This window comes from Pollicipes pollicipes, unplaced genomic scaffold (assembly GCF_011947565.3).
Source record: "Pollicipes pollicipes isolate AB1234 unplaced genomic scaffold, Ppol_2.1 Scaffold_7261;HRSCAF=8764_pilon_pilon_pilon, whole genome shotgun sequence".
In the NCBI taxonomy this organism is placed as follows: Eukaryota; Metazoa; Arthropoda; class Thecostraca; order Pollicipedomorpha; family Pollicipedidae; genus Pollicipes; species Pollicipes pollicipes.
In genome coordinates, this window is record NW_023597054.1 from 18,472,428 (window position 1) to 18,498,538 (window position 26,111).

Below are 26,111 nucleotides of genomic sequence, written 5' to 3' on the forward strand. Positions count from 1 at the left end.
CGCGTATGGCTCGAGTCTCAATCACAGAGGGTCTTCTCGTCGGGGGTTCCGTTGATTGCAATGATGACACGCCAAAATACGGTATTTTCCGTGATGAGAGGCGGGTTAGTGGTAAAGGTAGAATCCTCGGTCAGACACGTGCAATTGGCCGATTGCGTGGTGTATTTCTAATATGTAGTCATGACCATACCAAACTAGCAGCCAGCATTCCGCTTTCACCTCGGTTAGAGATTCTCTGGCATCTACGCGAAAACAGCTAAACAAATAACAAGTCAGCACGCCCGAAATGCTTTAAACAACCAGACAGCCCAGCCGGCGAGGCATGCAACTTCAAGATGTCACCCGTTTGACAGAAATGTGCCGACCCGAAGCTGAGCCAGACCGTGCTAGTGGCGAGGGCAGGGCTGTCACATGCGAACTTCCCGGCGGGACGTAACTTGCAGGCTTCCGACCCGAACACAAACAGTTCCCAGGGCACTCTGTATCAGCTGCAGCGTCACCGACGCCAGCACAACGGTGTCTGGTCTGGTCATCTGGCCGTGGAGCAGCGTGCAGCGAGACTGGTGCGTGACGCAGCCTGTCCCGGCAGAGTCCACGCGTCAGCCTGGGCGATCTCAGCGGGAGCGCCTCAGGCCGTGTTGCGGAGGATCCAGCGGAGCATGCGCGTGACGCGCGTGTAGACGCCCGGGAAGCCGACCTCGGCGCACCTCTTGCCCCAGGAGACGAGGCCGATGACGCTCCACGAGCCGTCTGACCGCATGTGCTGCAGCGGGCCGCCCGAGTCGCCCTGGCCAGGGAAAGTGGGGGGCAGTGTTATTCTCCAACGGCAGGACCGTCACAAGCACTCACGGGCCGCCGAGTTGTCACGCAGCGAAACAGCGCCCTACGTTTTTCTTAGCAGGACCATGTCATACTCGTTCCCACGTACCACGTGGAACAGCGAGTCGGCGCACTACGAAATGGCGGCAGTGGCGCCCGCGCGTACCTCCCCAGGAGCCCGTCTGCCGTATACAGACGGCAGACGAGCCGCTCCAATGGGCGTCTAGCCGCAAGGTGGCAGCACATTCGAGCGGCCCCGATCAACACTCGCCAGATCAGTGATCGGCTTATCAAGCCATCACTGGACAACGCACGGAAGAGTTCAACTGAAGCTCGGCCCTTGGCTTCTGCGTACAGCGTGCTGCGAACTGCGTACTTGGCTGCTGCGTACAGCGTAAAAAAACACCATTTGGTATGCTCTCAGAGGCCAAAGCTTTCCGTGCAAGCACTTATTTTGAGACAAGAAATGTCATTTCGCCACCTGCCCCTGACCGTAGCACTGCAGCAGCCGCAGCCGCCTGGCCGCGGCGCGCTCTGGCGGGCGGCGGTTACCTGGCAGGCGTCGCGGCCGCCCTGCCGGCCGCCGGCGCACAGGAACACGTCGTCGATGAGCTGCGGGTAGGCGGTGTCGCACTCCTGCTGGCTCCAGACGGGGATGGTCAGCTGGCGCAGCACGCTGCTGGTCGGCCCGCCCGGGTAGATGGTACCCCACCCTGAAAAGCGGGCCGGTGCGCTCAGCTGCTGCGCGCGGGCACGTGTTCGGGGGATGCTTCGCGGGGGCATGACTAGCAGGCTGTCTGCTTGTTGGTCACGCTTGCTCCAAGAGGCTGTCCTCATTGGTTAGTTTGGGTGGGTCCAAATTCTTAAACACCAGGCAGACCAATGACGGACTGGCCTCCGCCTGCTGCCGCCGTTCCTGACACGCTCGTGGTCGTGGCCCTCTCACCTATCACCGTCGCCCTGACGTTCTGGAAGTCCAGGCCCGGCTCGGGTAGGCAGATGGGCCACACGTCGTCGCTCAGCTGCGCCGGCCGGGCCAGCGTGAGCACAGCCACGTCGTTGCGGTAGCGGACTGGGTCGTACCGCGGGTGCACGACCATTCGGCCCAGCGGCTCACCCGCCACCTCCGTGTCGTTGCTGAAGTCGTACACCCCGAGGCGGACCCGCACCTCCCGCAGACGGAACCTGCGGGCGGAGGGGGGGGGGGGGGCGTCACGGCCGGCTCCGGGGACGAGCGATGTTTGGTGATCGGGGAGACGGCGGGAACGGCACGGAACCAGAGGGCGGAGGAAGACGAAACGCTCAGGCTAGAGGGAAGGGGGCAAACAGCAGACCATGACGGGGGGGGGGGGGGGGGCAAACTGCAGCCCATGGTGGGGCTGTCCTCATGGCGCAATGATTGAGAGAGCTGGCAGTCTGTGCACAACGTGCACAGTTATGCACAGTAGCACAAAAGCCCGCGTGCCGACGAGGTTTCAGCTGATATTCGCGTGTTCAAAAACTTCCAGCGTACCGCGGGCAGCAAGTGCCCAGGGGAAACAATCGGCGGTACAAGCATGCGCCCACATGCCTCTGCACGCAGTCCGCCGCGGCTAGCACGTGCTGAGCGGAAATTATCAGCACACTCCCACTCACCTCTGCACGCAGTGTGCCGCGGTGAGAACGTGCTGAGCGGAGATTACCAGCACACTGCTACTCACCTCTGCACGCAGTGTGCCGCGGCCAACACGTGCTGAGCGGAGATTATCAGCACACTCCCACTCGCCTCTGCACGCAGTGTGCCGTGGTTAGCACATGCTGAGCGGATATTATCAGCACACTCCCACTCGCCTCTGCACACAGTGTGCCGCGGTGAGAACGTGCTGAGCGGAGATTATCAGCACACTGCCACTCACCTCTGCACGCAGTGTGCCGCGGTGAGAACGTGCCACTGAGAGATGAGCACTCCGCCACAGAAGAAGCCGGGCGTGCCGCGCAGCAGGGCCACCATCCAGGGCCAGGCCCGCGGGTCGGCCGCCTGTCCTCCCACGATCCGAGTGGCCAGGTTACGGCGGTTGATGCCGCAGCCTGGACAGACAGGAAGCCGTTTGTGACATGGCAGCTGTCGTCCTCTCGGTGAATGTGTTTCGCCTACACTGATACGAGATCTGACCTGACATGACCTGACCTGATCTGACCGCAGGCTATTGTAACCGCCCTGCCTGCCAGGGTAGGCGGCAGGTGACGTCATGTAGCATCAGCAGCGGAGTGCGTCGTAAAGCTCCAACGGCAACGACGGGCTATCGTGAGGCCAGTGGGCTCTTCCAGGAGCATGCTCTCAAACAGCCCCAGGTGACCTGTCAGAGTTCCAATATCACAGACTGGGTTCATATCACAGACTGGGTTCCGCGGACACAGCAGGACACTGACACGTTGTCCAGCCTTTTATAACACAGGCTGGGTTTTGCGAACATAGCGGGACACTGATGCGCCGCTCGATGCGCGTGGCAAGCGCTGACCTTGGAACAGCTGAACGGGAGAAGTGCCGCCTGAAGGCTGGGGGCGACAGCGGCGACCTCTGCACGGGCTGGTGGCCGGGGCTGGGGACATGTCGACGTGACGTCACCGACTGTTGGATCGACGCCAGCGCCGGCGACGCTTGGTCGGTCAGTAAGAGAGGCCACGTACATCCACCCCAGCGCGACAGTCGGTGCGCCCTATTCCACTGATGGTGTCAGATCGATTGAGTAGAGTTCTGCTAGTGCTGGCACATTAGCAGGCGGCTAGTTATCATAAACGCTATAATGATGGCAAGTCCCATCACCACTTGGGTCCACCCACCCTGCTCTTCGCATTCTTGCTTCATACTGCATCCTTGCGACACCTCGTTCGTCCGAGGCAGGTTGCAGGCACCAGCCATCAGTGGGCCCAAGTGCCCCCTGGTTGGGGTCGTGTCCGAGCACCGAGCGCAAACCCCGAAGAGGAGTCCCTGTGTTAGCTTAGCCTCGGTAGATACACCTCAGATGCATGTAGTTCTACCTCATCGCTACCCACTCTCCTTCGTCCTATAGCCATGAAATAGTCACGGCTGGCCGAAAGGGTTCTAATCAAAACAACCAACAAACAACGAAGTGTCGTGCGTGAAAACTGAATCGGTCATTCATAAGTGCCGCATTAATTACATTGTGCTAATCGGATCAAGACACCGTCCGTGGTACTTAAAACTTGCAAAATTCCTGTGATTCATCAGTTATGCACCACTGTCCTTGGAAGCCAGCCGAGCATGTGCGTACCCCATACTTCGACTGCCAGGTGGTTACTAACAGCATGCAGATCTCTCCCCCCCCCCCCTTACATGTGCCAGCTGACCTGCGGTTGGTGCTGACGTGGGTCGCGTCGCCGCTGTAGCTGCCGTAGGAGCCGGCGAAGAGGTCGTCTGCCGCTGGCCTCCGCCGATCTTGAACTCGCCGAACGGCGTGCCGATGCTGTACCGCTGGTTCGAGTTCTGGCCCAGCGCGGCGTTGAAGGCGTTCACGGGGTTGACGAGCCTCAGCTGGCCGTCCTGAGACTGCTGCCCCTGGTTGGTGACTGCCTTCACCGTCTCGTCGGCGGCGAACTTCAGAAAGCCTCCCAGGTTGAAGCCGCCCCCGCCGCCCTGCCGTCCTCCGAACAGGCCTGCGTGGTAGACGAGTGTAAGTTCGCGACTGTCAAAACCTACGGCTAGAGTACCAGCGCACGTGTGGTGCGTGCGTGCATCGATTAGGTCGGATGTGTCCTGGTGTCTCGAGGTGCCAGCTCCCAGTGAACTCGATGCACTTAGCCAGCCGGATGTGACCGATCCTGGTGTATGAGCGCAATGCTGGCTGCTGTTGCTGTGTTGGTGTTTCAACTACTTTTCCTGGCAACAAATATGCGTCTAATTTCTATAAACTGTTTTGAAATACTAACCAGCACTCATGCACCATGTCCACAATTCGAACATGAACTAGAACAATCAGGCTCACGAGTCACGATAAGAACATTAGGAGCAAATGTTTTCAAACGATCTTCGGGGGAAACGAATTGTGGAAAACGAAGCCAGCAGCGCGTATTTTTTTTTAAAAAGAGATGGAGAACCGACTATGTACATCCTTCGGCAGTATGTCGTATCGTGGACATATTTGCTGTCAGTGAGTCGGTGTCAGTGAGCGCAGTGCCTGTTCACCCGTTCCTCCGCAGCCGTGCATCTGAAGCGGATGAACCGGAGACTTGAACACGCGGGGCGCACTCCGCATTCGCGCAATGGCCTATTGGCGCCAGCTATGTCTTCGTGTTCGTCTCTGACCGTACATCGCTCGCGTATATATATATATATATATATATATATATATATATATATATACGGCCAATATAGGCATGCTATGATCCGTACATGATGCCTTTAACAGCGTGCAGCGTCCACGTACGTTTATACCTGCGCATTGCTCGCAACAGCGTGCGTGTAGGTATCCGCATCAGTTGCCGAAATTTGACAGTGATGCTCAAAATCTTTCGAACGCGGACGAATACATGGTTTATCCTCGTGGACAATTGCCCGGTTGCGCATACAGCGTCCAATTCTTGCCACGACGATTTCAGGTTCTCTCCTCCGTCAAACGGCAATGGTTTTGTGTCGCTACGACACCGAACTGCCCTCGTGATTTCGATACGTGTCGTACAGTACAGTACAGCATAGACGATGGGAAATAGTTAAGCGACACTGCGCGGAGGGGGACCGGGGGGTGGGGGAAGTGGTGGTACCTACAGCAACATCAGATACGAACCACGAGCCCGCATCTTATATCAAACGGAACCTTAAACAGGCCCGTGAGCTGGCTGCCGTGCGCACCCCGGCAACTCCGGCTGTTCCAAGCAACCCGGCACATTCCACGGAACCCACCTTTGAACGGATTCTGTCCATGTCCGGAATATGTCAGCAGCAGCAGCAGGAGCAGCAGCGTCGGCAGCGTCGGCAGGCGCCCCATTCTGGAGAACAGGTCGCCAGGAGAGCGCAGCCCCGACCAGCCGGCGTCACCCACTCCCCGGCTGTGGCTCGGCATCCGCCGCCGCTCCTCCGAAGCTTACGCGCGGCGTCATCCGTCAAGGTCGAGGCCCGCCGAGATAAAAAGGCCCGATCAGCGGTCATCTCGGCCCGGCGCCAAGGTCATCGGTGGCCCGAGGGCAGGTGCAGCGTGGGGCTTCCCGTGCGCCGAGCAGTGTTTCCTGTTTCCCGCTTCGCCGCTGAGGCAGCCGGGATGCGTGGGCGAAAGCATGCGAATCGGCTTCTCAGAAGAATGCCTAAACGGTGCGCCTGAGATCCGTGGGGATATGTCGGAGCGGAGATGGTGCGTAAGTGCCCTTGCGGCCTTTACCAAGAGTTACGATAGATGAGCCATCGTCGAACAATGAAAGTCATCTGGCATCTGAGCGGAATACATCGGGTGACTAAACTCAGCATTGTTTATGGGAAACCCAAAAGAGCTGGCTGAAAACCATTCGGCCACTTCTCAGAATGGTGGTTTAAAGTGACTCGGCATCGTTTAATGCGCTGACCCACCGGCCCAGGCTCCCGGCTGTATGTATGCCATGCCAGCTGTATTTTACGCACTGTCGCGCTGCAACCATCAGGATCCATGGGCACCGTCAAAGTGTAAACAGGTGAAAGGCCGCAGGATGCGTTGGGATCTGAGTATGAAAGAAGGCTAAGCTTACCCCGGAAATAGACCAACATAGTCGCGCTTCTCCAAGGCATGGACCTGCTTTCTCCTCAAAGTCGGGAGTTGGGCGATGGGCTGGATCCCTTCAACTGAATAGGAAACGACACCTCTGACAGAACATACATACTGATACCATGGTCGCAAGACGATGCATTACGCACGGTCTTTTTCACCACGAGCGAGCGACGAGCGAGTGCGTCAGCCAGCTCGATCGTCACACTGACATTGACAAGGGTGGAGGTGGTGGAAGGGGGCACGCAACATCGTAGAGCTTTACTAGAGTTTAGGTTCCCTCCCAAAAAAATTCGTACTCCAGCCGTTTAATTATAACATTATAATGTATCCTATTTTATACAGGAACCCACCTTTTTGTGCACGGCCCTTGAAAACTAGGCGTGCTAGGAATGTAAATGCATGGAATTTGTTCATTCTCTCCAGATCGTGGTGGACCCTGTTATTTTGAGACTAAGTGTCTCGGAGAAAACAAGGCAAATGCACTTAAGATGGCTACTAAATACCATCAAAATCAAGCACGAACTTGATTCCTAGCTTATGTTCGACTAGCCGACCAGTCGATGTGATCAGCTGATGGCTGATGTCCAGAGTAGCGTTCTTTTTTACTGCTATGAACGAGTGTAAAATATCCTAGCATTCAAAACGCATTAGAAACGTGGAGCAACAGCATATCAAGTGTTGAAAATTCAATAACTAACGGAAATGACATGCACAACGTCAGCGGCGCGTAAAATAATGTTGGACAATGACACGCAAAACTTGACGGCGCGCATATCCGACTGCTGCTCAAAGGCTCAGAGGGAAAACACCGAGGGAAATCGCCATCCTGTGGTTTTGGACTTGTGCACGCGAAGTAATAAAATCCTGTCAGGCCCGTACACACCGGTGAAACGCCCGGTGAAACACCCTGGCGTACGCGAGCATACGTGGAGCTTTCGCCAAAATAAAAGATCATTCTGACTTCATCGGAAGAGCCCACGACCAATGTGGAGGGCCCAAGAACGATCAAGAGTGCCCCGGCCGATTGAGATTCAGGTCCGGAGTGATGGTGGTACAATGGTTAAGGCGCTCGACTGTGGACCTGTCGGCCTGGGACTCGGCCCCGGCCACACCACCACCGCATGTTGGGCTTGGACTCGGGCCCCGGCCACGCCAACACCGCCTCCCGCATGGTACCTCTCGAAATGTCCCTGTAATTCGGTGAGACGTAAAGCTCCAATCATTATGATCAAGATTCAGATCCCCGTCGACGGCGTAGGCTCTCCTATAATACGGGAAAACCCGAGACAAATAGGGACGGCACCTGAGTGATTGAGGGTATTGTGACAGACCAACCAAAAGGCTTCCGTCAACAATATAGGGCTATCAGAGCAAGCGAGATTTGCCTAAGACCAATGCGATGGGGCCCCTCAGCGATCGAGAGTACCCCGACAGACTAACTTCAAGCGCCCGACCAGAGCGCAGGACCCTCTGGATAACCCAGGACCAATGTACACGAATTAATGCCCCCTTGCGACCCAAAGTGCCCGAGCGGGTTAACATAAAGGGCCCTGAGAAGAGTAAAGGGTCCTCCGCAAGTAAGCTCAATGGGAAATAGCCCTAGATCCATGCGGAGAACCCCTAAGCATCGGGTGTCTCGGTGCGTTACCTTATATGGCCCTAGCAACAACACAGGACCCTCCGAGCAAGTGGAAAGAACCCGATATTAATTAAGCGCTCTTAAGGGCCCAACCGAATGCACCCCGGCACGTGAGGCCCCGGAAAAAGCACATGGAGCCTTTCGGACGAATGCGAAGAATCCGTAGAAGGGCTTTGATCGCTTAAGAGTGCCCACGCATGTCGGCAGATAGTAGGACCCTACTATGGTAGGACATTACGTTCAAGTAGGAAGTACCCAAGACCCAATGTGCAGGGACCCTGAACAATCGAGTGTGCCCGAGGCGAGGTTAACAGATGGGAGCCCCTGACATGAGTAGGGCCCTCCATCAAAATAATGCGCTAAGACCCAATGTGGAGGGCTCCGAACGATCGGGTGTGCCCGAGCTAGTTAACAGACGGTCCCCAACAAGAGCGTAGTTCTTCGCGAGTGATAGGGAATTGGAAGGGCCATAGACCAATGTAGAGGGTCCAAAAGCATATCGCGAGTGTGTCGGTAGGTCAACGGGAGGGCCCCTGAGCAGCCTAGCATACCCCGGCAGTTTAACATATGGGTTCCGACTATAGCATATAGAGCTATTCAGACGTGTAAGGCCCTTTCCACGATCTGGTTTACTCTGCAATAGATATGCAGGACCCCAGAAACAGCGTAGCGTATCTGGACAACGTAACGACCTTAAGCAATTTAAATCGCCTCGCTCTCAGTCGGCAAATAATTACTGTTGTTTGTTCGTCGGCCTTTCGCCTTTGCTTACGATTGCTCTTGGTCGCCTGGAAGCCCAAAGACGTCAAATTTGGTTGAGTTTCGTGTTAAAAAACTGCGTCTATGAGCCTATGTTTATGCCTATGCCTGATGTTTATGCCTAGGCCGGCTATGAGCCTATGTTTATGCCTATGCCTGAGCCTATGGGCTCCGTCGGGGCCCAAGAGCCAAGGGGCCATATGGCCTGTCCCCCCCCCCCCCCCTGGATCCGCCTCTGAAGACGTTCACTCATCCCATACCTGAGCGCAAGAATTACGCGCATGGAATACTGCAAATATGTTGCAGGGTCTCGGGAGCCTATTACAGCCAAGAAACGAGGGCATGTTTGCCCAGCTTCTGACGCCGCGACACTGTCAAGACTTTTACAATACTTTTATCTATTTAATGAAGGGATACTTCACGGGGTACGGGCAGCTCACTTCGCACTGTTTTCGATTTCGGCTTCCACTGTCAACTTAGGTGAAATTAGCATTTCTTCTCGCCTTGGTCTGTATTCTCATTGGCTTAAAGCTGTCACTAGCGGGAATGTAAACTATAAGTGGTCAGCCCTGTATTATTTTCGCGCGGAATTACGGCGGGAAAGACAAAACACTTGTTGGGTGCGTCACATTGGAATTGTTGGGCCGCTCGCTGAGGTGGCGTAGATTCCGTGCGCGCTGCGAGCTGGGGTGGGTGGATATAGGCGGCTTGCGGGTTGGGTATGTGGAAACTATTGAGCAGATATATGTCACCAATTGTCAGGTTCACCATGCAGTTTGCTGTGTGGGATGCGACATATTGTTTCCGATCCAGTACATTGTTCCCGATTTAGTGTGTTGCTCCCAGTACCCTGCATCGTTCCTGACAGCACGTTGTTCGTGATATTGTGTATCGCTGTTGACGCAGCGTATTGTTCCATCTATAGTGGCTTGTACCAGATAGTGTATTGTTCCAGATACAGGTTATTGTTCCAGGTACAATTTATTGTTCCAGAGGCAGTACATGGTTCTTATACATTGCATTATTCCTGATGTATGAAATTAGCCCATTCATTGTGGTGCATCTACTGTGAATGGGAATCTGCAAATGCAAAATGCCTGTAAACCCCTATAATGTAAGTTGTTAAGTAGGGGAACCCAATAATGTTAAAATTGTTTTGAGTGAGCTCAAAGATCTCACATTACAGTCATAACAGTGTTCTGTTAGATGTGTGCACCCAAAGTCATTCACCTTTTGTATTTGGAGGTTTTCACAATGGTTGGATATTTTTTCTTTCTGTATTTCCACAATTAACAAATTTAAGAAGGTATTGATCACCTTTAAGCCTGAAATGAACTGGCATATTTGCTATATGGTTAGCAGGTTTCTTGACACTCAGAACATTTTTTGTTTTTTGTGTTGGTATAGCATGCTTTATCTTTTGAAACATGCAACATCTGAACTATTATCTTCCCAGCTTGGCATATGCCTACCAGAGCATATCAGTGACAGTCATGCTGATGTTGCATATCTTTGGCAAGACAGATGATTGAATATCTGTTTATGCATATGTTACCAAGACATGCTCTTCATTCTTTTTTCAGAAAATTTCCTACCATGGCTGCATTTACTATTGATCCGCTACTGATGGCTGACCTGTCAGCAACCTGCAACAGCCTTGGGTACCTGGATGATGCAACTGGAAAATATCAGAAGGAGCCAGAGTGCATTGGTATGAATTGTGTATGCATGTTGTCAGATTTGTATTGAATGGCTTGCCCTCATGATCTGGACCACTGTCTGGCTGTATCAATGAGAATTAAAGATAGACCAGTTCCATTATCTATGGGAATTTTCAGACTTCAGCATGACTGCCTATGGTTGTAATATTGATACATTTAAGGCCCAATTGACTTTCAGCTTGCAGTGATACCCCAACTTGTCGAAGCCTTTCTATAGATGATTTCTAGATGATGATGGTGATTTACACTGATGATTATAGATGATTTCTATTTTCCTTCCTGGTATATTATCATGTACACCAGCATCCATTATTTGTGGAAGGCCCCATTTTCAGAAACTGAAACATGTTTTCAGAATGTGTGAAGGATCTGGTGAGATTCTTGAGAAGAGATGATGAAAACCATGAAATCCGAAGAGCCCTTGGTGAAACTAAGGTGGTTGTGAAAGATTTGATCCCCATTATCAAACACCATTCCAATGATACTGAATTGTTGGATGTCACCCTGAGGTAAGCTATTTTAACTCACACTTGATGTGCCTATATTCTGAGATTCCTGAAAAATTCATTGCATAGTTCATTTGGTACACCTACATGTTATTTTACCATGCATCACATGTGTTTAACATACCACAATATTTCGTCCCATACTATCATCCTGCTTGGAGCCTCTTCAGAGGTAAGAAGCATTTCTATTATTGGACGTGATCAAGCAGTGTAGCAGTTTCACGCATGTAACCTGTGCCTTGCACACATTTGAAAAACCCTGTTTACTCCATGCCTCTTGTGTTGATGTCTCCTCAGTGTTAGAAGTGGTGATCATGCATCAATGCTCTCTTACAGACTCCTGGTAAATTTGACCACTCCAGCACTGATTCTCTATGAAGAGGAGCTCCCTGGAGAGAGGGTCTCCCGTCGCTTCTACCTGGAGGTGATCCAGTACCTGCAGTCATACAAAGAGGCTTTCAGTGACAAGGTGTTCTGGTCTGTACTTGCTGCCAAGATGACATCACTTCTGGAGAAGGTTAGTTGTTGGGTGAAAGGTCCAAAGTTTATCCTATTTATCCTATTTATCTGTGTAATCATATATCAATCACATTTGTTCGATGTCAAAATGAAGCAGATACCATAGTGTGCTAGGGCCGTGCCTCATCAACAGTAAGAAACATGAAACCTGTGCTCTCAGTCTCAGAGATGTGACTATGTGCTGAAATAAGAGCCTTGAGTGTTGGCCAGCTCTGTGCCAAAAATGCAAGTCTTCTTCACCTTAGCAATGTCTACCCTTCCTTTAGCAAGTGTGCCTTCTGAGCCGACGCTTGCTCGCTCGTCAGTGACGAAGCGCGTCGCGTGCTGCCGGCATCACATGAGCTGGCGCGTGTCTGGTCAGGACTGGGAGCACAGGATGGAGGACGACCGTCTCATGATCGAGCGCGTCCTCATCCTGGTGAGGAACGTGCTCAACATCCCGGCCAACCCGGCCGCTGAGAAGCGCACCGACGACGACGCCAGCGTACACGACCAGGTCAGTGACCCCGCCGCGGGGGCGCGCCGCGGCGTCTGCCCGCGGTCAGGTCAGTGATCCCGATGGACGGTGGACGGCGCGATAGTGCGCCAGGACCGTGCCAGTGATCCGCCGCGCGGCAGGTGTGGGTCTTGTGGCACCTTCACTCGTGATGGGGCAGATGGTTATGATTCGTGATACCTGTTCTGGAGGGCGTGCCATTCTGTGTTAAGGCGTCGTGTTGGGAGACGTTTTATGGTCTATATGGTGTGGACGTCTGTGCTCCATATGTCATGAGCTAGTGTATGCCACTTGCGTATTTTATCGCCTATCAGGGGATGAGCGCCGCTGGGCGGATCGCGTATATGGGAATAAGCGCTTTGTTGCTTCCACGGGAGTGCTCTGGAGAAGTCCTTGTGGGAGCGGGCGAACCACGAAAATGCTCCCGACTTTGCAATGGCAATGCTACCGTCCGTATGAACCGTTGTGAAAATCGTAACTGCATACAAATCAATGCCAAGATGATAGGAACATGCTTTACGCCCTTCTGGATACAGGAGCTCAGGGGATTAGTCATTATTATGTGCAGAGTCCCGTAGCAAAAAAGCACAGGCGGACAATTTTAGAACAGCGTCTACACCGTTAGTTGATCGAGCAGCGCGCGTTACTGTCGTTTTGTTTGTTATGTAACATTGTTTTGTTGCAAAACAACAAGGGAATTGTCATTTTGCTTTTGATGAGCTGCATACAATGGTCCTGTAAACATTCTAAACTTTTGCGCATTCTCGTCGCTTCGCAAGGTTTGCAAGATTCTCGTCTCATCGCAAGGCTTTGCTTCAAGGTAAAGCGAATAGGGCTTGTACGCCCTAGTGTGCAAGCCCCAAGAAAACGAGTATTTATTCCGGTATTCGCACATCTTGGACCCACAACTTTGCTGGCGAAATGCGACGAAAAGAGCAAACGGCGAACAAAAGGAAAAGTGTTGTTAGGGACAAGAAGAGTTCATTTCTAGGCTGTAGAAGAAACCTAGGTGCTCTATAGGCTGACTACAGTAATTAGCAAGGTAGGTCATAATTGTGTTTGCCTATGCATTAGCCCTGCAGTGGGCGTGCACTGCGAGTGTGATGTTACACTGGCGCCTGCTGTGTTCTCGCAGGTGCTCTGGGGAATGCACCTGGCTGGTCTGGACGACATCATCCTATTCATCGCTCAGTCGGACGATGAACAGCATCTCTGCATCCACATCCTGGAGGTAAATTTACAGAGGTGCCTCGAAGAATGTCAGTGTCTCTTTGGGTGCTGCGTGCTGAAAACGACTGGAACTGGAAAAATGGACCGGAAAAAGGCTTGAAAACGGCTGGAAAACGACTGGGGAAGGTGGAGCCGTTTAAGAGGCTTGTTTTTGTCACAGACCGGTGGTGGGGATTTCAGCAGGCTGAGATGCGTGCTCTGACCGCCAGGTGGTGTCGCTGATGCTGCGGGAGCAGGATGCCAAGCAGCTAGCGCGCTCTGGCGCCGCCAGGAGCCACCAGGAGCGCGAGAAAGACATCCAGGAGCTGGAGCAGCTCCGGCGGCTGGAGCAGGAGGCCAAGCGGAGCCAGATGCGCAAGCTCGCCAGCGTGCGGTAATACTGTCGGACAGCGATTGCGGCCGTAGCGGCCGTGCGGTTGACATCAGCAGTTTCTGATCATTTTTCCGCGATTTGTTTTTACCTGAGGCTGTCGAGCGTGCTGTGATCGGATCATGAATAGCATCGATTCTGCCTTATCCTCTTTGTCGCTTGCGAAATGAAGGCGCGCATTTTAATCAAGTCAGCTGGTGTCGAAAATCATTTGTGATGCAGGTGATGTGGCAATCCACGGCGAAAGCTGTCACATTCCAGCGTCCCGGAGTGTTGCACGATGTGCACCTCCGTTGCGTTTGCGAGTGTAAGATTCGCCTTGTTTTTATCTGTCCAGTGCTCGTTGGCGGCGCTTATCTGCTCTGTGTGTCGTGGATGCAACCCGCACATAGCTGAGCGTGTGCTTACCCCACCCACCCGACACCGACCACTGGGGGCAGGGAGGGAGGAAGGGGCATACCGGGTCACAGGCGTCCCGCGCCGACACAGGCCAGTGCAGTTCCGCGCCCCGTGACGCCATGCGCCCCGCCGCCGCAGGCACACGCGCTTCGGCGGCACGTTCACCGTCAAGAACATCACCTCCATCAGCGACCGCGACCTCATCTACCACCGCCCGCTGGCGCAAATCAACGAGCTGTCGTTCGACAAGGAGAAGGTTGGTGCCGGTTGGCCGGCGCACCGGCTCTGGCGCCGTCGGCCGGGCGGGCGCGCCTGGACGCGAGCTGCCGCGGACCGCGGCAGGCGCGCGTGCCGCGCCAGCCGTGGCGGTGACTGAGTGCTGTCGGCGCGGCATACAGCGCTCCCGTCGATCGGTCACGCCTCGACTGCCGCATCGACGCCGACGCGTGCGGGCCAGATGAGATTGTGCCCGGGCGGCGCGGTCGCCTGGGATCTGGGTGTCGGATGCGGCATGACCTGCGGCGGTGACAGTGGCACTCGAGCCGTTTCGGTTCGGAACTTCACCACTGCTGCCGACCCGCCCCCGCCCCGACCCGACCTCCGTGGTGAGCGGCGACGGCGCCGGCCGGCTGACCACGGCCGCCGCCAGCCGGTGAAGATCGCTTATGCTCCTCAATAACTCCCCACTGAAGGCACCCAGCTGTGCCGATGATTGGTACGGCCGAGCCTGTGTTCAGACCGACTCCCGACCGGCGTCGCCTCCCCGACTAACGGCTAACCGTTCATGGCTAGGTCCCGGCCGGTCCCGCGTTGGCGACCGATTCCCCGCCGAGCTCGCGCTCCCGACTGACGCGGTCGGTGCTGCGATCCCGGCTGGCCGCTGACCGCTGACCGCTGACCGCTGACCGCTGACCGCTGACCGCTGACCGCTGACCGCTGACCGCTGGCCGCTGGCTGCTCGCCGCTGACCGCTGGCCGCCGACCGCTGGCCGCCGACCGCTGACCGCTGACCGCTGGCCGCTGGCTGCTCGCCGCTGACCGCTGGCCGCCGACCGCTGACCGCTGACCGCTGGCCGCTGGCCGCCGGCCGCTGACCGCTGACCGCTGACCGCTGACCGCTGGCCGCTGGCCGCTGGCCGCTGACCGCTGGCCGCTGGCCGCTGACCGCTGACCGCTGACCGCTGATTGCTGACCGCTGACCGCAGACCGCTGACCGCCGACCGCCTCGGCAGGTGCCGCGCAAGACGCCGAAGAACCGACAGCCGCTGGCTGACGGCGAGACGACGCGCCGCTCCATGCTCACCATCCGGCTGTTCCTCAAGCAGTTTTGCGCCGAACTGCTCACCGGCGCCTACAACAAGCTCATGTACAACGTCAAGGTGAGTGCCAGCGGGCGGTGCGACGAGGTCGGGCAGAAACGGCGGGGTGAGCGCCGCGGCGGGTGGGCCGAAGTCACATCAGGGTAATGTGCCCTCCTGATTGACTTCGAGATGAGATGAGACGAGTTTCGCCAGGGTTTTGCTTGACGTGGGACATCACTAAGTGATCTTGGGGCTTCACAAATGCTGCTGCGGCGAGGCTGGTGCGGGCGGCCTGCCATGTTCTACGAAGTAATCGTCGGTTTGCGTCGAGTGGTCTGAAGTGACGCGCACTGGACAATCTCCTGACGCTTTCTGAACTCGAGTGGTGGTCTTCATTGACTGGAATTTCCAAGAGATTGTCAATCTTCGCCCTCGGTAAGTAATAACATTCGATCTTGAGCCGCAGTTCTGAGAACAAGCAGCATGCTCCGTACATACACCGCAGCCCCGATGGACTGTGTCAAGCCCGGTGCTGCCTAGGAGGACTGGTCGGTCGGACCGGACGTGATGGGTTCGCTCGTGTCCCGCCGCCGGCCGAGGGCACGATCCCAGACTGCCACGGTAGTACGGCCCCACCCGCGCGCACCGTGGGGTGGTAGCGGGAAGCGACGCGTCGTCCCGCCCCGCCGCCGGTGGCGGTTGGGTCGAGGCTGGCGGGGCCGTAGCCCGATGAGCACCTGTATCCGGGATGGGCCGGACCGGGCGTCGGTCGCCGGAGCCCCGCGGTGCCAGGTCACCGGGACCGGATCGACCGCCGGACGTCCGCCAACGGCCGGATTTCCCACCCGACCGCCGCCTGAATAGCACTCTAACGATCGGCCGGCGCCGAACCGGGTGGCGAGGTGGGACGACGCGCCCCACCGCCGGGATGGAGCGCGAGGCGCGCGCGGCCCAGCCGGCGCCGCTCTCGCTCAGCCGATGCTGTCGGCCCCAGATAACGGACGCGTTTGTGGCCTTTCACGCGCGCCGCCGCCGGACGAGGCGCGTGTTTTATGGTCTGGGCTGACTGCTCTGCTCCACACCAGCCAGCGGAGCTGTCCACAGAGGCGGGAGGACGGATCTGACGGCGCGGACCATTGTGCCGCGGCTCAGGCGTTCGTGCATTGTTCCTCGCTATTGATGCTCCGGGAGCGCTGGGATTCTGTGGATAGATTGCTCGTTCTGGTAGTTACTTGGTGTAGTTGTATGTTGCCGTTGTTTTCACGCGTGCTGCTCTGCCGGATTTGCCAATTGATTGGGTTGCCATGCCCGCAACTTCAGCTAAACCTTCTCTGGTTCTGCCTTCGTGTACCTCAATATTGCGTGGTGAACCGTATGTGCTGGGAGCAAGTAAACGTCGCTGGATGGCTGTTCGTTATGCAAAGCAACTCAGGATTAAGCTTAAGGGGTGGTTATGGTTTGCATATGGTGTCGTGTGATCTTCCGAGTGAGGCACTCAGCGCCGGAAGCACTCAGAAGATTATCAAAACAATCCAAGAGCGCTGCAATTGTGAGGATGGGCTAAGGGGATGTGCGGGACCAAAGCGTTGGCAAGTGTCATCGCCTGTTACAACTCTGAACTTTCTGCCATAAATACATTGCCTGACAGCGCTGGCCGTGCCGACCGCAGTTAATTTACACAGCGGTCGTGACTTGCCTAGGAAGGGTTCATTTTCCCAACTCTCTGAATGGCTGCCGCCAGTAAATTTCCAGGGCCCGTACCAGCGTGAGTGGTAGATAATCGTGACCTATGTTGGTGTCATGAATCGAAACCAGTATATTTCGTGTTATCAAGACAAGTCGATGCGGTTGTTCTTGGACGCGAATATGCTTTCGCGAATGCTCGCACCAACGCTTCATGCCAGTGTGGGGCGTGCCGATCTGGGTGATATCGCTAGAACTTTCATATTTTTGCCATTCTTTGAAATGCGTCGAAGTCTACGTCCTCCGTGTAGTAGTCTAAGGCTTAGGCGTTCCTGCATTGGTTCGTTGCTATTCATGCTCCATTGTTGATCAAATCCATCCTCAATTCATCAGCTCATGGATTGAGGACAAAATTAACGATCCTCCTAATTTGTCATGACACATTCACGGGAATGAGTTTTCTCCCTCGACGTACACACCATGTTTGTGTTTTAAGAGTCCCGTAGAATATGTTTGATGCGGGATGTTGTGTAAAACCATGATTGTGCGACCCATTTAAGCGTACCACGCAGACACTCTGGTTCTTATGCATCTGAATGCCATTTGAAAGCGCGTGTGCGCTTCCAGAGGCCTACCATTCTGACGCAACATGATATCGGGTCTTAGCAAACTAGTCTGCGGTGCAAAACGACTGTTGCATCACTGATTCTGTAGTGGCCGACGACATCACGCAGCCGAGAAGGCGCTCAAAACATCCGCGTGTTTGTTACCCGGTCACTCGTCCGGAGCACCAGCGTTCACGCAGGTCGCTTCGATTTGGTTGATCACACAGCGTCACGTCTGCCGCCCAGCAGTGACGTCACGTCACGTCTGCCACCCAGCAGTGACTGCCCAACGGCGAGGACCTCGGATATCCCGGCAGTCTCTGCACCTGGCGCTTCAGTCGGCTGCAGTCGGTACACACAGCGAGCTCCCGTTTGTCCTCGCTTCCTTTAGTTCGTTACGTTAATCTCCAATCTGTTCAAAGATTTAGGGTCGCTGAACTGTTTCTGGTTCTCAAGACGGTTTCCGGCGAAAGTGTGGGAAATCGGCCCTCCGCAATGGGTGCCGAGTTCCGTGTGCACTGGATCTGCTTATCCAATCGTTCTGAGTGCGCAGAGTAGCAACGAATCTCGACTTTCGCTAAGACTAACGGGATCAAGGCCATGCCATATCAGATATCGATATCGGCGTCAGATTGACATATAAATCAAATTATTGAAATAACTGTATGGCGATGCGGGCGTTATTCAAGATCAGTGTCGCGTCAAGTCAGTTGTCGAATGCCACCCATAGTATTATTGGACCATTCACAGTGCACTCATGCCATCGTGGTGTATTGACTGCGCATACGCGATATCATTCTAGTTGACTTTCATGGAAGAACTTAAGATGACCCCGGGTGCCCTTCCATTGCCCCTTGAAGGTAAGTAGCGGCATTCAATATAAGAAAAAAGGCCTTCAGCTCCTGTTTTTTCGGCATTAGGTGTTTAAAGTTCTTATCATGAGTTGGCGCATTTCATTACACCAGGAGGTGCTGGTTAAACGGCGTTTTAGGGCTATATTGCGATTGCATTTACGGTACTCAATATTTCGAGCTGTGCTCGTACTCTAGAACGTCGTTTAACTAGCACCGTCTGGTATATTGGAGGTCGTTAACCCAACTGAGAAGTTTCAAGCTATAATTCCTGAAATAGTAGCATTCCTTCACTAAAATGAGTCGGCTTTAGTCTGAGGATTATAAAGGGCTTCGAAGACAAAAAATGTGGTTTGACCTTGGTTGACCGAACCTGGCTGATCGACCTTAAGACGCACCGCGGAATAACGATATGAAGCTACAGATCACGCACAGGGCTGCCGTCCTGTTTTAGAATTGTTGTTCTAACGCATGGGATGTGAGATCGCCAGGGTCTTACAGAAACGCACCATAAGCCGCCGAAGTTGGCGAAATATCGGGCAGCGGTGTTGGTTAACATATCGCCTGATTGGCATGGTTCTTGGCCGTCTGCGCCATCATCTGCTATGAGTAAAAAGCTAAGACTGCTCTTGATACAGCTCGGCAGCGCATTGGCGATGCGCCACCCGCGGTCGCTCGGTCTTCGCAATCCGGTTAGACGCATATACATCAACAAATTAGTGCCGCATTGGGGCGCCTGGCCTCAACCCACGCGATGGCGTACTTTGTCCTCGCTGGTGTGCTGACCGCATCACGCAGCGAAAAACTCAGACCTCAAACTTCGAGGCACAAATTCTGGAGCGGCGTTGGCGCCCGACAGTCGGTCGATGACGCGGCGTTCGTGGAGGCTTCTCCGCGCCGCCGCCGCCGCCTCCGCCGCCCGTCTCGGGCGCCCTGAGGCGGCGCCGATTAACCCCGGACGGCCGGCGGCGCTCCGCGACCCATCAGCGTGACGGGTGGCGCTCTGTTGGGCTCCAATCGGAGCCGAATCCTCCGCGCGTTAGCGTCGGCGGCGGCCCTCGGCCGTGTCGGACGCCCGCCGGAACCCGCCACTCGGCGCCTCCTGAATTAAACACGGCCGCGATCGGCCGGCCGGGGACGGCCCGACCGCCGCCCCCGCCCGCGCCGCCGACGGCTGGCCGGGCGGAGAGCGTCGCAGGCTGACGGCGGGGAGCGGGAGCTCCGCACCTGGAGGATCGCTTATGTGCGGGATGCTGCAGCGGCTGATGACGGCGCTCAGAATGATGGCTTCGAAGCCGCTTTTGATATCGGCGTGGGAGATAAGTTGAACGTCGCGTGGGTGAAGGCAAGCACCAGGTGATTCACGTACACGGTGTATGGAAGCAGGGAGCGGCTTGCGGGCAGACACTGCCAGCCAGCGGAGAAGTAAAACTTCAGACGATTATATGGCTATTGCGGCTGACGTTTCGGTAGTTATGTAACCGGTTCTAAGTAAAATATACAAGGACAAGCACCGCTGAAGCCATGTCTCCGTGGGAGCGTGAATTCTTTGACGGCGCCAGCCCATGCGCGCACACATCTCGTCACTATAAGGCTTTAGAGGCATTTGCGTCCCCTGCCCGCCGCGTGTTACTGAGATAACATTTAGCCGTTGGCCTTCGCCCGGCCGGGCCAGGTGCGGGCAGGCAGTGGACAGCAGTCGGCCGGAGTGCCAAATACCCGACGCGGAAATGCCATTTCGTGAATGCCTTGCGCCATGTGCACAGTTTGGTGAAACGCGCAGCATTTGAGATGGATGCGGAAACAGCCATTCAAACTACTAACATGCCCGGGGAAGAATCTGATTGGCTAGGAGATCTGATTGCGGGAACTGAGGGATGAGGCCGGCGTTGAATACCCTCGCCAGTCGTGCAAGTGCTTCTAGAACGAATTTTTGGAACGTTCAAAATGGCGCATTGAGAAATTTAGTTTGGGGCCCGACGGCACAATATATGTCCTTTTGGACTCGTTAGCATGCAGGCTGGACGTAGGAAACAAACACTGAAGACTGACTGCATCATCAGCAATCAGCCCATCACGGAATGGGATCAGTTCGAAAGTATTCCGGACGTTCTGCCGGGAGCACTGTCTTGCGGGGTGCACGCTGCCCGTGGCTGCTGCCAAATAGTTCAACTAGATCAAACAGGTCAACCCTGTTCCAGGATGACCTGGCCAGAGCCAAGGCGCAGGCGCACGACGAGTCCTACTACATGTGGGCAGTCAAGTTCTTCATGGAGTTCAACCGACACCATCACTTCCGCGTGGACAGAATCAGGTGGGTGCCGCGTAGTCTGGTGTTCCTGCCCTCTTTCGGATCGGTCCTGTAACGGATTGAATGATGCCCTTTCTACAACTGGCGAATTTCAGCTGAAGGTAGACGGCCCACTTCATGCCCTGAATCACCCGAATCTTTGAATAGAAGAGCTAATAAGTTCATGTACGGTACCAATCCCGCCAAATATATCGACCAGGATAGTGTTGGATAAATTTGTCGGTAAAAATACTCATTCAAATGCATCGAGGCAGACTCTTAGCTTTGGGTGTCTCCCTAAAGCCCGATAGTTGGACTCAATTCCGAAACAGCACCGTAGCCTTGTTACCAAGGCCTTGCGCAAAATGCTTGAGATTCTAAAACGTATCAGGACGTCATGCGTTTAATATGATGTATCGTGATACAAAATAGAAGATACAAGGAAGAAGAGCCTTGAACGCTGTTTTCTTTAAATAAGTTCGATTAAAATCAATAATTGTGAACATAAGAACTCATGTATCTGCGACCTTAGAGATAAGGGCCGTGATCTCCTGGTTTTTTTCTGGGGGTGATTCATGATTAGCTCTTCGAAGTCATCAGACGTTGATTAGGATAGTGGTCTTGGTCATGAAGTTATGAGACGACGCCTCCGACAAAGTGCCAAATGAGGCAGTTTGTTTCGGAGCACTGCCTGACACGCTACAGTGCTCATGGCTATGAACACCGCCTTGAAACGACGAGTGTTCTCCCGTATATCCTGATGATTGTTTGGGACCTCCGTTTCATCAGGGCCTCCTGGTGTATCGAAGGTCGGTTGTTTTCACCATGAAAATTCATAAAGTGAGGTAAGGTGTTTTAAGTAGGTCATATGATTATGCCCTGCCTCAACCTGTTGTTTTGAAGTAGGGGATGTTTGTAGATAAAAGTGATTGCTGAGAGCTGCTTGCAGCTACGAACGTTGGTGGACAAGTTATTGCGCATTTGATAGTGGAAATGGCTGGCACATGTTTTTGGGATAGCTTACAATGCAAATGCTTCAGGATATTTCGGTGTCCCGCAATCATGCCTAAATATTACCTCCCCCGTGCTGTCAGCGTGCCGTTTTTATTGTTGCCTATAACGTAGTTGGGTTCCAGGTAGTTTTAGTCGAGAAATGATTACCGAAAAGTCATACTCATCAAATACTAGCTACTCCGCAACTTGGTCATTGTTGTATCCCATTGTACCGCGCCTGAAGCTCATCTCGTAGACGCGGGGGGGGGGGGATAAAGAGAAGTATGCTGGGACTTGAGCCTTCCTGTAAGTATTGCGTTTACTCCAGACTCTAGCTCCGCCAGGCCGGCAGTAATGCCAGTGCAGGCGACACTCGTGCGTCTGGCCGATTACTCACCTCGGCTCCGTGCCCGTCTGCAGTGAGACGCTGTCCGTCTCCATGTTCCACTACATCCAGACGCAGCTGGAGTCGCACCTGGAGATGATGACGGCCGAAAAGCGCAAGATCAAGATTTGGTCCAAGCGCGCCCATCTTGCCCTGAGAGCCTACCAGGTACGCGGATGATCTCGTGAAGCTAGGAATGCTCGTTCTTCACGCCGTTAATTTATGATGAGGAGTGAAGGTGCGGGCGCACGAGCTTTTAGTCGTTAGCTCTATCTCGAATCGTGGACCTTTTGACCCATATTGTACGAGAATCGCGCTAGCCGGACTACTCACATCTGATGGCCTTCACATGCTTCGCGGTGCGGATCGCCGGCATAACCCGCGTCTGGTTGCCAGACGCGCCCGGTTGCCAGACGCGCGCCACCCCCAGCGCCGTCTGCTCCGCGAAGCCCCCGTGATGAGCGCGCCGCCAGCTGACGCCCGCCCCACCCCGTCGGCAGGAGCTGCTCTTCACCATCCAGCACATGGACGCGAGCGCCGACGACGCGTGCCGCGAGGCGTCTCGCGTGCTTAAGTCCAACCTGTTCTACATGCCTGAGTACCGCGAGCTGCTGTATGTGCTGCTCTGCCAGTACAGCCCCGTCAAGATGAGCCGGTACGGAGCCGCGCCGCGCCGACCGCCGGCGGCCGACCGCCGGCGGCCGCCACTCGGCACCGGGCTAATTAATTAAACCGGGCCGGCGCCGGCGGTGGGGAGTTTGACTTTGTTTACGGCTTCCGCAGCTGCTCGCACTCCGAGGTGCGTGTGGACGGCAGATACGGGCCGGACACGTGCGGGGAGGGTCTGTCATGGATTGTGGGCGGTGACCGCGCGCGGGGTCTGTCCAGCTCCATTTGACCTGATGGGTGATCCCGTTCCGTTATCATATGCGACCGGCTGTGCTACGTGCAGCAGCGAACGGTGCTTTCCTGCGCTGGTGACGAATATGCAGGCGCACGCTCGTGCTGTATCCCTGTCTCACAGACTTTCGGCTAATGTCACGCGCTCCATCCTGTCCGGCTTATGGGCTTTGCATAGCCGAGACGGAGCCTGTGCGGCGCTGAGCCGGGCTTGCGCCGTCGCTGTCGAACCTGCTGGGGCGGTGCGTGCGTGTGTCACCTCCGAGCTTCGCGGGAGTCTCGACCGACTGCCGTGCGTGCGCTAATAACGCGCCACCAGCACCAATATCAGCGCCATAAATTGTGTTCCCGGCGCCTAACTTGCATCGAATTGGATCGGGTCGTTAGGAAAACACGATCGGCGGCCGGGCGCCGTATTTTTATGGGAGGCGTAAATTACGTATCCTCCGGGCCGGCGCAATATCTCTACGGATTGGATTAAGTTGCAGCCGGCCGGTAAAGCAGCCGGCTGCTGCACGCACGCTTGCTCGGCCGGCCCGCCTCTTAAACAAGTGACCGGATGTGTCCGGTCCGGCGGTTAGCCGCCCAACAGGGCGCGGCCGCACGGAGGTCGGCCGCCCAACAGTGTGCGGCCGTACGGAGGTCAGCCGCGCAGCCGGCGCTTGTTTGCGCGACGCGCACGTTGCGCGTGGCCCGACCGGCCGCGCCGGCCGTGGACGCTCGCGGCACGACACGGCTCCGCCACCGGCGTGGCCCGCCCGCCGCGCCTGCGGCGGCGTCTCTGTCAGGTGTTGAACGGCCGTGACGGACGTGGAGTGTTCATTATCAGGTCTGAAGAGAGCCTCGCCGGCTGTGCGGCCGTATTGGGAGCGGCTGAAATGGATCTTTCCTAGACGCCCACCATAAATGGTAAATTGCCGCCGTCTGATGCAAATCGGCCTGGATGGGCCGACTGTCTGAGGATGCCCCGACAGCTATTGGCCGCCCCACGGCCGGGTCGCTCCGGCCCTACTCCCGTGGTGTGAGAGCTGTACCGGCCGGCGGTCCACTGTGAGTCGCCAGCACTGTGCGGCCGAGGAGGATTGGCCATGGTAACCGGCCGCAAATTGCCCCCGTTTGATTAGTGCCGCAGCCGTCGGCTCGGGGCGCCACTCCCCCGCATCTGCGCCGTCTGGACGCTAATAACGCGTTGCAAGTTTAGTAGGCTGACCTTTGCCAGGCTATCTTGGTTATGCCATTGCATTAACTATTCAGCATATATCAGTGATGCGACTAGCCTGCTCCCCACCACCTGGCCGTGATCTCCCGTTTCAATGTGGGAGATCTTGGCGGGCTCCTGTTCTATAAAACACATTCGCGTCGCACACAGACGCGGCCGCGCTGAATTGGCTGCGCGAAAGCCCCTTAAGGTAGTTATACAAATCTCCGACGAGCGGTTGCATCCAGCCGGCTTATTTCAGCTCTGATCAGTTGTGTCGTCTCATCGTCGTTATCGGCACGATGGCACCCGCTTAGTTACCGCGAGACTTTTCATTGGCGGTTCGTCCCAAAACGTGGAATGTGGACACATTCACCCTCCGCGGTTAACCCAGCTGTGTGGAAAAGTTGACTGTGTGTCTGCGGCCCTCCACAGTTTAGGGTAGGGGAGGGGGAGGGGGGAGGGGGCGATGCCGCATCCTCACGGGATTAAATGCGGGGCGCGAGTTGAACACCCTGCTGTTCATGTATGGCGGGTCTAGTCAACAGTTTACTCCACTCTTACTCCCAGAACGTGCTATGGCAACGGCCCAAACTCTGAACCTAAGACAAGAGTCGGGCATGCTCTTGGTCCGGCCTCTAGTACCCTTCACGGAAGTTTTATTTGTTCGCGTCGCTCCAGATGAAAGCGCCGTCAAGACGTCCCCGGCTAGCGCGGAACCGTGCTTCGGGAGAAAAGAAATCATCAGCAGTGTTTTTGTCGGAGTTGCCAGACGGCGCGGCATTGTGACAGAATTGAGGCGATCAGCACCCGGCAGCCCGCCGCTGCCATCAAAGGAGCGATTACGTTTCCATATTTGCTCATCCCGGCTACGGCGGCCGCACCGGAGCCAATCCGCCAGAAGCGGTTTTCAATCTTAAGCGTGATTGAGTGGGCTTAAAGACCGACTTTGAACCTTTTTCCTGTCGGAAATACGGTGGATTTTGGCCCTGCCGTTGCCTTCGTTTATCATTTCCGATTTAACTTTATTCCTCTTGATTTTATGCAAAAGTTATTGCTTGAAATGATTGATTTTGATTAGTTATCCTCAACACCACGACAGGATTCCTTCCAGATGCCAGACAGGTTCAGATGGGTTTTACCTGGAGATTTTTGCTGTTTGGCTACTTATATGAGTGCTTTTGTGATGTATTTTCATATTTGCCGCCGTTTTGTGCAGCCAGATGAGACAGATGCATGGGGATCTCACTTCTTTCGCTCCGTGCAGGAAGTTTTTGACTGACCTGGTGGAAACCACTCACGTCTTCATCAAGCTGCTGGAGAAGTTCTCCGGCGGCGGGCGGATCGTCGTCAAGCAGAAGCGGAAGGCCAAGAAGAAGAGCCGCGGACGGCGGCCAGGTACGCTGCTCCTCGATCGTCTAACCTTCGCTCCGCTGCCGACGGTGCTGTGACGTGCTAACTTGACGGATGCTGGACGCTGAGAAACTGCTCTGATTGGCCCGTCCGAACTGCAACTGTGCCGCTGACATTTCAGTTTTCTAATCGACCAACTTGTGGACACTTGTGAAAGATGGGCTTTGTGGAAAATCTCCTCGCGCGATTTAGAACGATAGTAGCGCAATCAAGCCGGGTGTGATTTAGGTAAAGGTTTGTGTCGAAACTTCTGGCAACGGCACTGTCTTATATGTAGAGCTTACGCTTAATGTCAGTCTCTCAAA

The 26,111-nt window shown here is 55.1% G+C and overlaps 2 protein-coding genes across 2 annotated transcripts; one reads left to right on the forward strand and one right to left on the reverse strand.

The window, feature by feature from the left end:
• Positions 1 to 120: 120 nt before the first annotated feature.
• On the reverse strand, positions 121 to 5,873 carry LOC119112548 (trypsin-1). Its single transcript, XM_037236764.1, has 7 exons — positions 5,717 to 5,873; positions 4,168 to 4,473; positions 3,318 to 3,398; positions 2,715 to 2,886; positions 1,766 to 2,004; positions 1,372 to 1,532; positions 121 to 787 (listed from the first exon to the last, which is right to left on the reverse strand). The coding sequence occupies exons 1-7, from the start codon at positions 5,799 to 5,801 to the stop codon at positions 629 to 631; spliced, it is 1,203 nt and encodes a 400-aa protein (XP_037092659.1). The 5' UTR covers positions 5,802 to 5,873; the 3' UTR covers positions 121 to 628.
• Positions 5,874 to 9,979: 4,106 nt separating this feature from the next.
• LOC119111134 (protein timeless homolog) lies at positions 9,980 to 25,844 on the forward strand. Its single transcript, XM_037234963.1, has 13 exons — positions 9,980 to 10,060; positions 10,530 to 10,657; positions 11,023 to 11,176; positions 11,510 to 11,690; positions 12,054 to 12,188; positions 13,324 to 13,419; positions 13,628 to 13,791; positions 14,326 to 14,443; positions 15,420 to 15,566; positions 20,829 to 20,941; positions 22,331 to 22,463; positions 22,796 to 22,950; positions 25,661 to 25,844. The coding sequence occupies exons 2-13, from the start codon at positions 10,543 to 10,545 to the stop codon at positions 25,842 to 25,844; spliced, it is 1,695 nt and encodes a 564-aa protein (XP_037090858.1). The 5' UTR covers positions 9,980 to 10,060; positions 10,530 to 10,542.
• Positions 25,845 to 26,111: the final 267 nt, after the last annotated feature.